At 37.8% G+C, this 14,299-nt stretch overlaps 1 protein-coding gene across 2 annotated transcripts; it reads right to left on the bottom strand.

Moving 5' to 3' along the window:
* Positions 1-209: 209 nt before the first annotated feature.
* On the bottom strand, positions 210-12,634 carry LOC136220172 (cysteine-tryptophan domain-containing zinc finger protein 7-like). 2 transcript variants are annotated; one of them, XM_066007920.1, is made up of 10 exons: positions 12,359-12,634; positions 4,864-4,936; positions 4,624-4,766; positions 3,523-3,595; positions 3,280-3,425; positions 2,814-3,173; positions 2,527-2,681; positions 1,710-1,870; positions 1,538-1,623; positions 210-1,445 (listed from the first exon to the last, which is right to left on the bottom strand). In XM_066007920.1, the coding sequence occupies exons 3-10, from the start codon at positions 4,720-4,722 to the stop codon at positions 1,227-1,229; spliced, it is 1,299 nt and encodes a 432-aa protein (XP_065863992.1). In that variant the 5' UTR covers positions 4,723-4,766; positions 4,864-4,936; positions 12,359-12,634; the 3' UTR covers positions 210-1,226. The 2 variants fall into 2 exon arrangements, with proteins under 2 accessions (XP_065863992.1, XP_065863991.1); XM_066007919.1 differs by having other exon boundaries at positions 2,814-3,179; positions 12,359-12,633.
* Positions 12,635-14,299: the final 1,665 nt, after the last annotated feature.

Raw genomic sequence — 14,299 nt, 5'->3', positions numbered from 1 at the left:
CCTCTTTTGGACTTGGTTCATTAAGAAAATTATCTAACCATGAATTGTTTGTGAGTAAATTGTTAATTATATTTGTGAAGTTTGCTCGCAAAAAACTCTTTAATTGTGTACGTAAACAAGCTCACAAGCAAAGTTCGTGAATAAATAAACAAGATGCTTACAAATAGTTCGTCTATTACTCATTTATTATGTTTGTGAACGAACTCATCTAATAGCAAATGAAATAATATTAAGTTTAGATATTTGTGAACTAACACAAAACTATATAGTTTTCTACAAAACTAAAATTTGTTCATAAATGTTCTAATCGAGCCTGCTCGCGAGCTTTCGAGCCGAGCTTTGGCCCGCTCAAGCTTGGCTCGTTTACGAACCGAGCCAGTAAATCGTGTTCACGAACGGCTCATTTACAAATCGAGCAGAGTCGAGCTGAGCTTTTATCGAGCCGATCACCGAGCTGCTCATGAGCGGCTCTGTTGGTCCGGGGCAAGAGGCCACTCCTAAGACTCGAACCCGTGACCTCTCGGTCACACGACAACAACGTTTACCGTTGCGCCAAGGCTCGCCCTCATCCCCCTACTGTCAATAATGATCAGAAAATCAATAAATGTGCAAGTGCTGTCTATAATGTATTTTTGCATTTGACAATTGAAGACACAGATATGAAAACTTCAACCTAGAGAAAGAATTATCAATCACATTGTAAAATCAGCAAATCAATCTCACTTTGTACACATGTACACAGGTAAAAGCTGTTGGCCAGCTGCCTGCGTCTATGCGGAAGAAAATCTGTTGTCCCCGTTTCGGTGTCCCCTTCCATGTCCCTCTCACAAAAAGTGGTCCCTTTTTATTATGAGGTCCCTTTGACTCTCAAAATATATTATTTTAATTAAGTGGGGACCACTTTTTGTGAAAGGGACATAGAAGGAGACACCAAAATGGGAACAACAGATTTTCTTCCCGTCTATGCAGCAGATTTCCAATTGCATCTCACTATAACTCTTTAGCCTTTCTTTTCCAAATGCGACTTTCCAAATAAAAGGGCGGCCCGGTGCACTATGCATCCCCGCTAAGTGAGGGTCCGGGGAAGGGTCCCACCACAAGGGTGTACTAGGGGCAAGGCCGCTCCCAAGACTCGAACCCGTGACCCCTCGGTCACACGACAACAACGCTTACCGTTGCGACTTTCCAAATGAAACATAAAAATGCTCAGTATATACAAAGTTGACTTATTCTCTTACATTGTCCAATTTTTCACAGATTATGGCCACCATTGCCTGCTCAACCAGAAGTAAGAACTCCTCTACATCTTGGAAGAAGCTAAAATCAATGACTTTCTTGACCAATATAATACAACCTTTATTTTGTGCCTCTTCTAAAGCTTTAGCAGCTAAATAAGCATTCTGGGATTTCCTTGAAGCCTCCACTGCAGAATTTACATCCTCTATCTGCAAGAATCAAATATTCATAATTTCACCTCTGCCGTAGCAAAAGCTAAGTCAGACATGACATGAGAGCTTCAAGGTATAAATGAACTTACAATAATGGAACTCCCAGAAACATGAGGTATGGTACCCTTGGAAACAGTAGCCTTATCGACAATTGCCTGATTATTTAAGTCATCACCTGTATTAATAATCCAAGACATTGTCATACAATATGATCAGATAAAACTGTAACTGTAGTATGATTCATGCCGTTCATTCTATTACCTCGGGAGGAAGTTTGTAGACATGCTTTAAACTCATTCCGGTCACTGCTTAACATAGAATTTTTGCAGTAAACTATCCTCCGAAGTGCAACTTCCAAGCATTTATAGGCCAATGCAGCAGCAGCCATTTTGCATCGTCTTTCATATTCCACAGCAGAACATCTGCCGATTACAGAGGTCAAACAGGAGCCAGACACTGGTGGTGTAACATATATCTTAAAAGAAATAGTATATAATAGCTTCAAAAGCAAACAGAACAGAATTATCTACAGGCTATGATACTCGGACTCTTCATTTTGGCTGCCATACCAGTGTCGACACGATATGACACTGACACTGGTATGAAATCCGTGTCAGACACGGTTGAAGAACATAGGATACGGTTATATTTTTTAGAGCAGTTATTCTCTTTAAAGAATTTGAAGCGTCTTGTATCTTGGAAATAAAAAACAAACAATAAGTTTTTTTAATTCTCTAATTATTTCTCTTCCTTCCTAAACCCTAATTGCTCCTTCCTACAGTATAAAATCTTCACCAAGAATCAAAAATCCAGTATCCCAGTACCTGTGTCCAAATTTAGGACAGTATCCCTGTATCCAAAATTTTCAAGCTTTCCGTACTGGATACTCGGATCTGTACCAGTATCGGATACAAGTCCCGAGTCCATGTAACAGTATCTACAGGTACATAAGAAACGTATAATATCTTAATCAACATACATACATGAAATGCTCAAATCACTACCTATACTTTGATGCACATATATAGAATCAGGAGAGAAGCAGAGCATCGATAACAAGTTTATCATGTTTACTTACTCGCAAAGTTCAGCTGTTATACTATATGCTTGAATCTGAGTCATCTCCCCCTGTCTGCCAACCTCATTGCTAGCTTCTAGGAGAGAAGCTCCATAAAGAAACTTCCGAGCAGCTCGGAAATTTGTTCCATTACTTTGAAGACCGAACCCCAAGCCCTGAAAAGTAATCAAACCACAACAAGGGTGTGGACAACAAGGATATAACTTCTTTTTCCAATTGATAGTACAACACATGCATAACAAATCATTAAAATAAGATTAAAACATTCAATAGGAAAAATAAGAAACCTTAAGCATATCTGCATAATCTCTCAACGTTTTGGCCTTTTCAAGATTTATTGTAGCAGTTTGGCTATAGGCAGGAATTGGAGCATAAATATCTGCATAATCTCTCAACGTTTCGTCCTTCTTCAATCCACTCCCGCTACTATCCTCATCATTCCTAGTGCTGTCAAGGCCATTCTGATCATCGTGCAACTCTTTCAAATTTCTTCTCATCATACAAATATTCTTTTTCTTCTTCACAGAGACTAAAAATCTTCGCTTTGTAGTTCTACTTGTATCATTTTGCAGATTCTTCAAACAATGAAGATTCTCATGAAAAGGTGATACTATGGCACCCCCAGGAACTGGAAAGGAAGTCATTACCTGTTTCTAATAGAAGCAGGGGCAGAAAACTCTTAGCTCATCAATTAACCTTGATTTCTCATAAGATGCGTGTGAACGAAATGTCAAATAAGCAAAAAAGACTTACCTTAAGAATGCTGGTAGGAGATTCATGTGCAGTTTTTTGTGTGCTACAATTTCTTTCTTGAGTCTTTGGATGAGACCGAGGAGAGCTTCTTGGAAAAGATGGTGTATAGCTATGCAAAAATGAGCCATACTGACCATATTTAGCCACTGAAAGAAAAAATGTCCACATATCATTGTCGGTATATAAAAATATCTCACCCTTACTTCTATGAATCTTGAACAACTTTTGTTTGGAGTCACTTACCCAATTCCATTGTAGAAACTTCACCCTCAAAATCCCTTTGAAAATGGGCCAAGACATTTTGAATCTTCTCATCCTTTACCAAAATAAAGAAACTTTAATTGACTTGCATAAAAAGAAGCATGGAACATACCATATGATAAGTAATACATGAAAGATATGACAAAGTGCAAGCCTTATTCAAATCGACAAAGAACACCACTCATTGTAAAAGATCAATTAAATCAATTGCAACAAAATCTAGCTCTCTACAATCGAATGATTGTAATCCACAAAGAATACCCCTTCTGTTTTGGTTTCCGAGAAAATTATAGGCTTTTCTTAATTTCATGAATAGAAAATTTCATCCTTTGTAATTTACTAATTTGTTGTACTTTTATCACCTATAAAAATAGTTAGGTAGGAGTATTTTAGAAATCAACAAGTAACTAACAGTAAAAAGGTTATTTAAAGTTTTGACTAATTAAGTTTTAAAAGCATTCTTTTTTAGAAATTTTACAATTTGTACAATAAATACTGTAATATTTTCTGTTAGTTTGCCTAATTCTGATCCATATTTTCCTTTGATTCATGTAGATTTGAGCAGGATTTGTATTAGAAACTTTGGTTTTCGAAAATGAATATTTTGTTCATTTTCATTGCAATTCTCTTCTTTGGAGTCACCATGGCTGAACCAGTTGAAGATAAGCAAGCTTTGCTTGATTTCATTCAGAATATCCATCGCAGCAAAACATGGTATAACTGCTGACGTTGAGGTTATACCAATTGACTATGTCAATACTGCCATGGATCGTCTGCTGAAGACCAATGTTAAATATCGATTCCGCCTAAATATTTTTTATGTAACTTTAGAGTTTAATGTTATCCATATTAAGTGGCCTAAGGTTTATATTAGTTTCTCTAAGATTATGTGTTGTTGATGAGCATGAAGAGAAATAAATTTCCATATTAATAAGGCCTAATGTTTATATTAGTTTCTCTAAAGTTTATATGTTGTTGATGAGCATGAAGAGAAATAAATTTTGTAATAACAACATTTGCAGTTTCGTAATAATATTCTTAAAATTTAGATATTTGAACAACATCATGAAAATGAACTCTTACAATGTAAGAGAGAGAAATATTGGGATCCATATTCTTGTTGGGGCAGTCACCCTTATATTGGAAAACCTCCCTTTCCTCGAGCTCAGGTTTATACTCCATCTCCACACCGTGTAAAAATGAGCCATAATGACCATATCTAGCCCCTGAAAGAAAAAATGTCCAACCATCACTATCGGTATATAAAAATATCTCACCTTTACTTCTATGGATCTTGAACAACTTCCATTTTGAGTCACTTACTCAATTCCGTTGCAGAAATCTCACCCTCAAAATCCTTTTGAAAATGGGCCAATACATTTTGAATCTTCTCATCCTTTAGCAAAATAAAGAAATTTTAATTGACTTGCATAAAAAGAAGCATGGAACAATAATATATTATAAGTAATACATGAAAGATATGACAAGTGCCGATCTTATTCAAATTGACAAAGAACGCCTCTCATTGTAATAGGTCAATTAAATCAATTGCAACAAAATCTAGCCCTCTACAATCGAATGATTATAATCCACAAAAATAATATCTCAAGTATAACCAAGTTCTTTCCTATGCTCAACATTCATAGTTTCCCCCTTCTGTTTGGTTTCCGAGAAAATTACAGGCTTTTCTTAATTTCATGAACAGAAAATTTCATGTTCCCTTTGTAATTTACTAATTTGTTGTACTTTTATCACCTATAAAAATAACGGTAAAAAGGTTATTTAAAGTTTTGACTAATTAAGTTTTAAAAGCATTCCTTTTTAGAAATTTTACAATTTGTACATTATTTTACTGTAATATTTTTCTGTTAGTTTGCCTAATTCTGAACCATATTTTCCTTTGATTCATGTAGATTTGAGCAGGATTTGTATGAGATACTTTGGTGGTTCGAAAATGAATATTTTGTTCATTTTAGTTGCAACTCTCTTCTTTGGAGTCACCATGGCTGAACCAGTTGAAGGTAAGCAAGCTTTGCTTGATTTCATTCAGAATATCATGGCATAACTGAGGTTATACCGATTGACTATGTCAATACTGCCATGGATCATCTGCTGAAGGCTGATGTTAATTATTGATTCCGCCTAAATATTTTTTATGTAACTTTAGAGTTTAATGTTATCCATATTAATAAGGTGTCACATACGTGCGTCGTAAGAAGTTGAAGGACTAGATTGGATATTTACAAGATATGGTTATTGATAGTTATTTCTGTTATTTCCTTATTGCTTTGTATTGCTTTGTAGTGTTATTGCCTTAGTGGGCTAGCTAATTTGTCTTGTAGTGAATTTGTTATAACACCTATACACACAGCTGGTGTGTAACCGTTTGGCAGACACTCAGCTTGTACTGTATAAAGGTCATGCTTTGCTATGCTACAATTCATCAATGAGAATTAACACTTTTATCCATTCTTCTCTCAAATCTTTCTCTCTTTCTGTACCTAATTCTATCTTTTCTCCTTTCTCTCTCTCTCTCTTTTCTTTCTAATTCTTTCTAAATCCCACTGGTCAGGATACCCACCTGACATTGGTATCAAAGAAACTCGACCTCCGGCCATTCCATGAATGTTAAACAACTCTTCTAGAAAAACTCGTGCGCTGAGGAAACGAGCCAAGGCAGCCATGGAAACACTTGAACAGCAATTGAAGGAGCTTACAGCTCAGTTTCACGACCGTTCAGAGGCGACGGCGGAGAAGTTGGAAAAAATGCAAGTTCAACTCAACGATGCTCAATCTGCATATCACAAAAGAATGGATTCTATAATCCAAGAACAGAACCAGCTTAGGAAGGATCAAATCGCTTCTCATCAAGCCTTAGAGGATGTGATGCATAAATCCATATCCACCCTAGCCAATCTAATTCAACCAACCTCTGGTTTCATTCCATCCCCACAAAAACATCCAAACAACCTTGAATCCTCCCTATCACCACATAAAACCCAGAATTCCAACTTCAATCCTGAGAAAGGAATCCTTGGTAGTTTTCCTAGTGGATCTCAAGCAGGTGAGCCATCTACATCGAGGGTTCCTTATTTCAATAAACTACTCCCTAAATGCGAACTTCCTACCTTTAATGGTTCTGAGGTGGAGCCTTGGATCAACAAATGTTCGAAGTATTTCCAATTGCTTGAGGTCGCTGAAGATAAGAAGGTGGAGTTAGCAGGGCTTTTCTTGCAAGGAAGAGCAGAGAAATGGTTTAAAAATTGGATCCCAATCCATCCTGGAATTAGTTGGGAAGTGTTTGTGGAGGCTGTGGGAAAACGATTTCAGTCTCCTGAAATCACTGAGGTGGTGGAGCAACTTTCTCAGTTGAGGCAGGTGACTACGGTTGCCAATTATCAGGATGAGTTTGAGGACCTCAAATTGAAGATGGAGAAGGAGCATCCTGAGATAACTGAGGTATATTACACTAAAAGTTTTATTGCTGGCTTGAAACCAGAGTTGAGATCTGCTGTAAGATCTCATGAACCCAAGGAGGTATATTCAGCCATCAAGCAAGCTAAACTACAAGAAAACCACCTAAGAGATATATTAGAAGTGGTAAAACCAAAACCCACTTTTCGATCCCCATTACCCATAAAAAACTGGAACCCTTCTTCTAACTTAAGAACTCCTTCATTTACCCCAAACACTGCCTACACACCAAATACCTCCAACTCCCACCAAAACACTACACTTAACCCTGCCTCAGTCAAAACTGCCTCCGGAGTACCTAATACAGGTGTGAAAAGAGTTCCAGGGGCCTGCTGGAAATGTGGAGAACGTTATTATCCAAGCCACCAGTGCACAACTAAGAAGTTGTTAGCCATTACAGCAGAGGAGGGTGAAGAACCGGAAAGGGGAGTTGACAGTATCCCAGAATTTTGAAGAGGAGCTTGAAGGAGTCACTAGCGACAATGAACAGATCCTAGTCTCCCTTAATGCATTGGAAGGAGGGCTTACAAGCAATACCATGAGGTTGAAAGGTACTTTAAACAGAAAACCCATTTTGATATTGATTGATAGCGGAAGTACGCACAGTTTTATTGATGTGAAGATAGCCAGAGAGGCTAAATTGCCATTAACAGAGGTCAAACCAGTGGCAGTCACTGTGGCTGATGGCCGTCAGCTTAAGGTTACCTCTAAATGCCAAGATTGTAATTGGTCAATGCAGAATTCTAGGTTCAGTTTTACATTAAGGGTCATTGAACTAGGGGATTGTGACATAATTCTTGGCTCTGACTGGATGCGAAGCCACACTCCAGTCACCTTCGACTTTGAGCAAAACCGTTTGTTGATATATAAGGAGGGAAGGCAAATAGAATTAAAGGGCATGATAGAGGAATTAAGCCTCAAAATGATGACTCTTAAGTCAGTCAACAAGCTAGTTGCTAAGGGATGGAAGGGCATAACTAGTAAGCTATTTGTGATGATAATGGCTGATGATACCCTAGATTCCACCACTCAGCTCATTACCCCAAACATTACCACCCCACCTGACTCAATACAGTCACTCCTTAACCAAAATAATTACCTCTTCCAAACACCTACAACCTTACCACCACAAAGGCTTCATGACCATGCTATACCACTTAAGACTGCCACCGATCCCGTGAACATTAGACCCTACCGTTATTCTCACCAACAGAAAACTGAGATTGAGAAATTAGTTGAGGAGATGCTGGCTACTGGAGTGATAAGACCTAGCAACAGTCCCTATGCCTCTCCAGTCCTTTTAGTAAAAAAGAAGGATGGATCCTGGCGCTTTTGTGTTGACTTTCGTGAGCTAAATAAGGCCACAGTGAAGGATAAATTTCCCATACCAATCATCCAGGAGCTTATTGATGAACTGCAGGGAGCAAGTAAGTTTAGTAAGATTGATTTACGGGCTGGCTACCACCAGATTCGCATGAAGGAATCCGATATTCACAAAACTGCTTTTCGTACCCATTCTGGCCATTATGAATTCGTAGTCATGCCATTTGGCCTTACGAATGCTCCTGCCTCATTTCAATCCCTAATGAACACCATTTTCAAACCTTACCTACGAAAGTTTGTTCTCGTCTTCTTTGATGACATTCTCATTTACAGTCCTGATTTGGATTCCCACCTTTTACATTTACAGTTAGTTTTTGATATCCTAACTACTCATCAATTGTTTGCAAAAGCTTCCAAGTGTGAGTTTGGTGTTGATCAGGTCTCTTATTTAGGGCACATTATTTCAGCTCAAGGGGTGGCTACTGATCCTGAAAAGATCTCGGCCATGGTCAATTGGCCACAACCTACAACCTTAAAAGGGCTCAGGGGATTCCTCGGTCTTACAGGATATTACCGACGGTTTATTCATGGTTATGGGGCTATTTGTCGACCCCTTACTGACTTGCTAAAGAAAGACCAATTTCATTGGAATTCTACAGCTTCAACAGCTTTTACCACTCTCAAACAACTAATGACCCAGGCTCCGGTTTTAGCATTACCGAATTTCTCTCTTCCATTCATTATTGAGTGCGATGCTAGTGGTACAGGGATAGGGGCAGTCTTGATGCAAAACCAGCACCCTATTTGCTTCTTGTCAAAGGGTCTTTGTCCAAGGAATCAGCGTTTGTCTGCATATGAATGTGAATTTCTGGCTCTCTTATATGCAGTGACTTATTGGCGACCCTATTTGGAGCATGCTCCATTTATCATTAAGACAGATCAGGAGAGTATTAAGCACTTGTTAGAACAGCGCTTACACACTTCTATACAACACAAAGGCATCTCCAAGTTACTTGGTCTGGAATACACAATTCAGTACAAGAAAGGGGTAGAGAATAAAGTGGCAGATGCACTCTCCAGGCAGTTTGAGGATCACCATAGACCTGCTTTGCAGCTCTTAGCCGTTTCAATGCTTGTACCTACATGGATCCAAGAAATTCAAGATTCATATAACCACGATGAGTTGGCAATTAAGCTACACCAACAACTTGCTGTTACCCCAGATTCCAGGGGTAATTTTACTTTGATCAATGGGTTACTTAAATTTAAGAACAGGGTGTATATTGGAGGCAACACTGCTCTCAGGGTGAAGTTAATCCAAGTTTGCCATGATTCTCCATTGGGTGGACATTCGGGCATTAAAGGAACATTGACTCGACTACAGCAAAGTTTTTATTGGCCACAAATGCCTCAGTTTGTGACACAATGGGTGGCTAAGTGTGACACATGCCAACGTTGTAAGCCTGATCTCTCCCCTAACCCAGGCCTGTTGCAGCCCTTGCCTATTCCGGATGGTGCTTGGAAAGATATCGCCATGGATTTTGTGGAAGGTTTACCAAAATTTTGGTAGTCATTGACAATTTTGGTAGTCATTGACAGATTCACTAAAAGTGCCCATTTTCTACCTCTGACACACCCTTTCTCTGCCGCCACTGTGGCTAAACTCTTCCTTGATCAAATTTTCCGTTTACACGGAATGCCTCGTACAATTGTTTCAGATCGTGATAGGATCTTTACTGGAATTTTTTGGAAAGAATTAATGCAGTTGATGGGTACCCAACTCCTATTTAGTAGTGCCTACCACCCTCAAACGAATGGTCAAACCGAGCGTTTAAATCAGTGTTTAGAGGGGTATTTACGCAGCATGTGTTTCCTTCATCCTAAGAAATGGGCTACTTGGTTGGGACTTGCAGAATATTGGTACAATTCTACCTATCACAGTGCTCTGAAAATGAGTCCATTTCAGGCACTCTATGGCCAGGCCCCTGCCCTGCCCGTCCTGCCTGCTTCTACATCTCATGTGGCTACTGTTGAAGATATCTTAACAGCTCGCCACCAACTGAATCAGTCTCTCAAAGATTGCTTAGCAAAGGCCCATAATCGTATGAAGCAATTTGCTGACAGACACAGATCAGATAGAGAATTTAATCCTGGAGATTGGGTTTACTTAAAGCTTCAACCCTACAGACAATCTTCTATTGCTAAACGTCACTCTCACAAACTCTCCGCCAAGTTTTTTGGTCCTTTCAAGATATTATCTAAGGTGGGAAAGGTAGCTTATAAGCTCCAACTTCCTCTGACTAGCAAGGTACATCCTGTTTTTCATGTTTCTCTTCTTAAGAGGAAATCAGATCCTGCTGCAACTCCACTCACTACTCTTCCTCCTATTGAGGATGGCCCTCTTCCAATTCAGCCTCTTAAGGTTCTGAATACTCGTAATGCTCTAGTAGATGACAAGGCAGTGCCTCAGTTACTGATTCAGTGGGACGGCTTTTCTACTTTGGATTCCACCTGGGAGGACTATTCTATGTTGGTTAATCAATTTCCTTCCTTCATTCATTCTTGGGGTCAAGAATGTGCTCAAGGGGGAGGTATTGTCACATACGTGCGTCGTAAGAAGTTGAAGGACTAGATTGGATATTTACAAGATATGGTTATTGGTAGTTATTTCTGTTATTTCCTTATTGCTTTGTATTGCTTTGTAGTGTTATTGCCTTCTGTTAGTAGAAGTCTGTTATCGTTACTTTAGTGGGGTTACTTTAGTGGGCTAGCTAATTTGTCTTGTAGTGAATTTGTTATAACACCTGTACACACAGCTGGTGTGTAACCGTTTGGCAGACACTCAGCTTGTACTGTATAAAGGTCATGCTTTGCTATGCTACAATTCATCAATGAGAATTAACACTTTTATCCATTCTTCTCTCAAATCTTTCTCTCTTTCTGTACCTAATTCTATCTTTTCTCCTTTCTCTCTCTCTCATTTCTTTCTAATTCTTTCTAAATCCCACTGGTCAGGATACCCACCTGACATAAGGCCTAAGGTTTATATTAGTTTCTCTAAGATTATGTGTTGTTGATGAGCATGAAGAGAATCTATATTAATAAGGCCTAATGTTTATATTAGTTTCTCTAAAGTTTATATGTTGTTGATGAGCATGAAGAGAAATAAATTTTGTAATAACAACATTTATAGTTTCTTAATAATATTCTTAAATTTAGATATTAAAACAAATGAAACTCTGATAAAGAAAAAAACAAATGAAAACATTTTAGCTTGCCTTTGAATTGATCAACATCCACCTTGCTAGTTTATATACTTAAGTTCAAGATTATAGACAATCATTTTCCTTCTAAACGTCTTTTGCGTGAATGAGGCCAAGTTTAAGATAGTGTTCATGGCCTTAATTTATTATGGGGGTTATTGGTACTCTACATGACAAACTTAGCAATGACAAACAGAATCAATATATACCTTAAGTCATAAACCAATGCATTTACCTATTAAACCCATTAATTGCTCAACCAAATTAAGTAGAATTAATGTTGAAACTCCCATATTAAGTTTAAAACGATATTCTCATAATAGTTACTTCATGATCCAAGTTATAAAATTATTTGAACAACATCATGAAAATCAACCCTTACAATGTAAGAGAGAGCAATATCAGGATCAATATTGTTGTTAGAGCAGTCAAGCTCAGGATTATCATCCATCTCCACACCTCCCAAAGAAAACCCTAACCTAAAAACCTTAAACCTAACCCCAAAACCCAAACACTATGTTCTCTAAACCCTACCCCCAAAACCGAAACGCTAGTTACTTCCACAGGAACTCGCGATCAGAGAACCCAAATTTGGAAGGTTGATTGGTAATCAATCGATGATTAACTAGGCCTAGTGAGTTTATATATATTCTAACAAATTTAGCTTTGGATTTCAGTTTATGGTAATTATTTATTTCAGTTTTTTATTTGGAAAGTCGCTAATTAGTCGCAATTAGGAGTAATGAGCTAGATCTTACCTTATTTGACAATCATAGAGCATGTGGCCGATTGAGAATCAAATTTTCCATTTCTTATGCATGCCCGTCCCTCTACACCCCTACCGATTGAGTATCTACCAGCAGCAGAGCAAAATTCGAGGCTTGAGATCCAAAATTCTCCTGCTCCATTTTTGTTCTTAGTTTCTTGACAATCATCCTGTCGAGTGATCATCCCCATATTGTTGTAGGTTTGGATTTTCGATCACCCCAATTTCAATGGCTGTTCATACTTACTCGGGTAATCCTTCCAAATAAATAATGTGGGATTTTGATATACCTCTAATAATTTTATGCCTAATATTTTCAAATAATCCTATTTATGTTAATATTGATTAATGTTATTTAGCTCGTTATTTACGGTATTAGCTCGTTATTTACCGTGATAGTAAATCTTTCGAACATCGTTACATCTAAAATATTTATTCCGTTACAAACTACCTCATAATATTTAAGTATATGTCATACAAGCTAATAACAGAAGGTTGCATATAATGTTATTAAAACAGTTATAAACAACACATTAAATAATGTATACACGAATATACATTTTATAGTAGCGAATACAAGATTGATCGGTTGGAGGAGCCGATTTTTCACGTGCATGCGTAAATTTTTTTTTTTTTTTTGCTAAATCAAACTTGCTCAGATTTTTTCCCGTATATATACGTGTTATAATCTGAGTGGTCAAGAACAAAATTTTAAGTATCAATGTAAAACTTCTCAAAATTAAGTTAGGCCGTGTCTAATATCCTTAACATGCAAAAAAAATTTGTGTTCAATGAAAAAACTTGGATTTAGAAATGACCTAACGGGGGAAAAAAATTGAGAGGCCTTGTAAGGTAAAAAAAATTAGAAATTTGGATTCAGTGGTCTAACATTCCAAAAAAAAAATAGAAATTTGGATTTATGAATCACTTAACACTTCTCAGGCCATTTTAGGGATGCTAAACCAGCACGTCATTAATATTTTAGAAATAGAAGGTGGGAACCACCTCTAATCAATCAAATTTATCAAATACTTAATCAAAATTCTAGGTCAAATGCTTAATTTATCAAATACCTAATTAAAGTTTAATCAATCATCAATTTAACAATATGATCCTTAAATTTTGTGGAGGCAGGAGGCCAGAACTACCTTTAATCATGGTGGTTCCGGCGACTGAAGAGCCCAGACCCTCTCGGACCCCTCCCTGTATATGCTCATGTTCGTTTATTGATAAATTTGTTGAAAGATTCGATGTAGCAGTCAATTGTCAAATCTGCTCATTGCAATTCATTTTGTTTAGTAATGTTATGATTAATATTGTAATGTTATGGTTTTTTTTTTTGAATCAAAGAATAGAATTTTATTAACTTGAATCACAAAAAATAACATCGTAAAGAAAGTGAGGGGCAGAATCCCAATCACCACGAACAGACTGAGAACTTACTGTTTTTGCCAAGCAATGAGCAGCAACGCTCGCTGAACGTTTAACAAAAGAGACCGAAACTGAATCTAGCTCTTGTAACAAAGTTCTACACTCAAAGACAACATCCTGTAAGTATGAAAATCTAAAGGAAGATGTGGATTGATGAAGTGTCGTAATAGCCGATAAGCAGTCCGACCGAATATCCACCTTCCTGTACTCATTAGTCTTGAGCCAAGTCAATGCTTCCTTAATAGCAATAGCCTCTGCCACCACCGGTTCATAGAACCCGTCCAACACACAATGGAAGGCATAGACGCAGACACCTCGAGAGTCCCTCAGTATAAGACCCATAGAACAATATCCTTCTTCATGAAAAACACCAGCATCCACATTACAAGCAAGAAAACCATCTGCTGGTTTTTTCCACCGAACAGCAGGAGATTTATTTCCGATCAGATTTCCACGTCTCAACTGGATTTTCCGCCATTCAGACAGGTCTCTTCTCGCTGAT

Source organism: Euphorbia lathyris, chromosome 2 (genome assembly GCF_963576675.1).
Source record: "Euphorbia lathyris chromosome 2, ddEupLath1.1, whole genome shotgun sequence".
Lineage (NCBI taxonomy): Eukaryota > Viridiplantae > Streptophyta > Magnoliopsida > Malpighiales > Euphorbiaceae > Euphorbia > Euphorbia lathyris.
The sequence above is the reverse complement of the archived record's forward strand: the minus strand, read 5'-3'. Positions and strand labels throughout refer to the sequence as shown.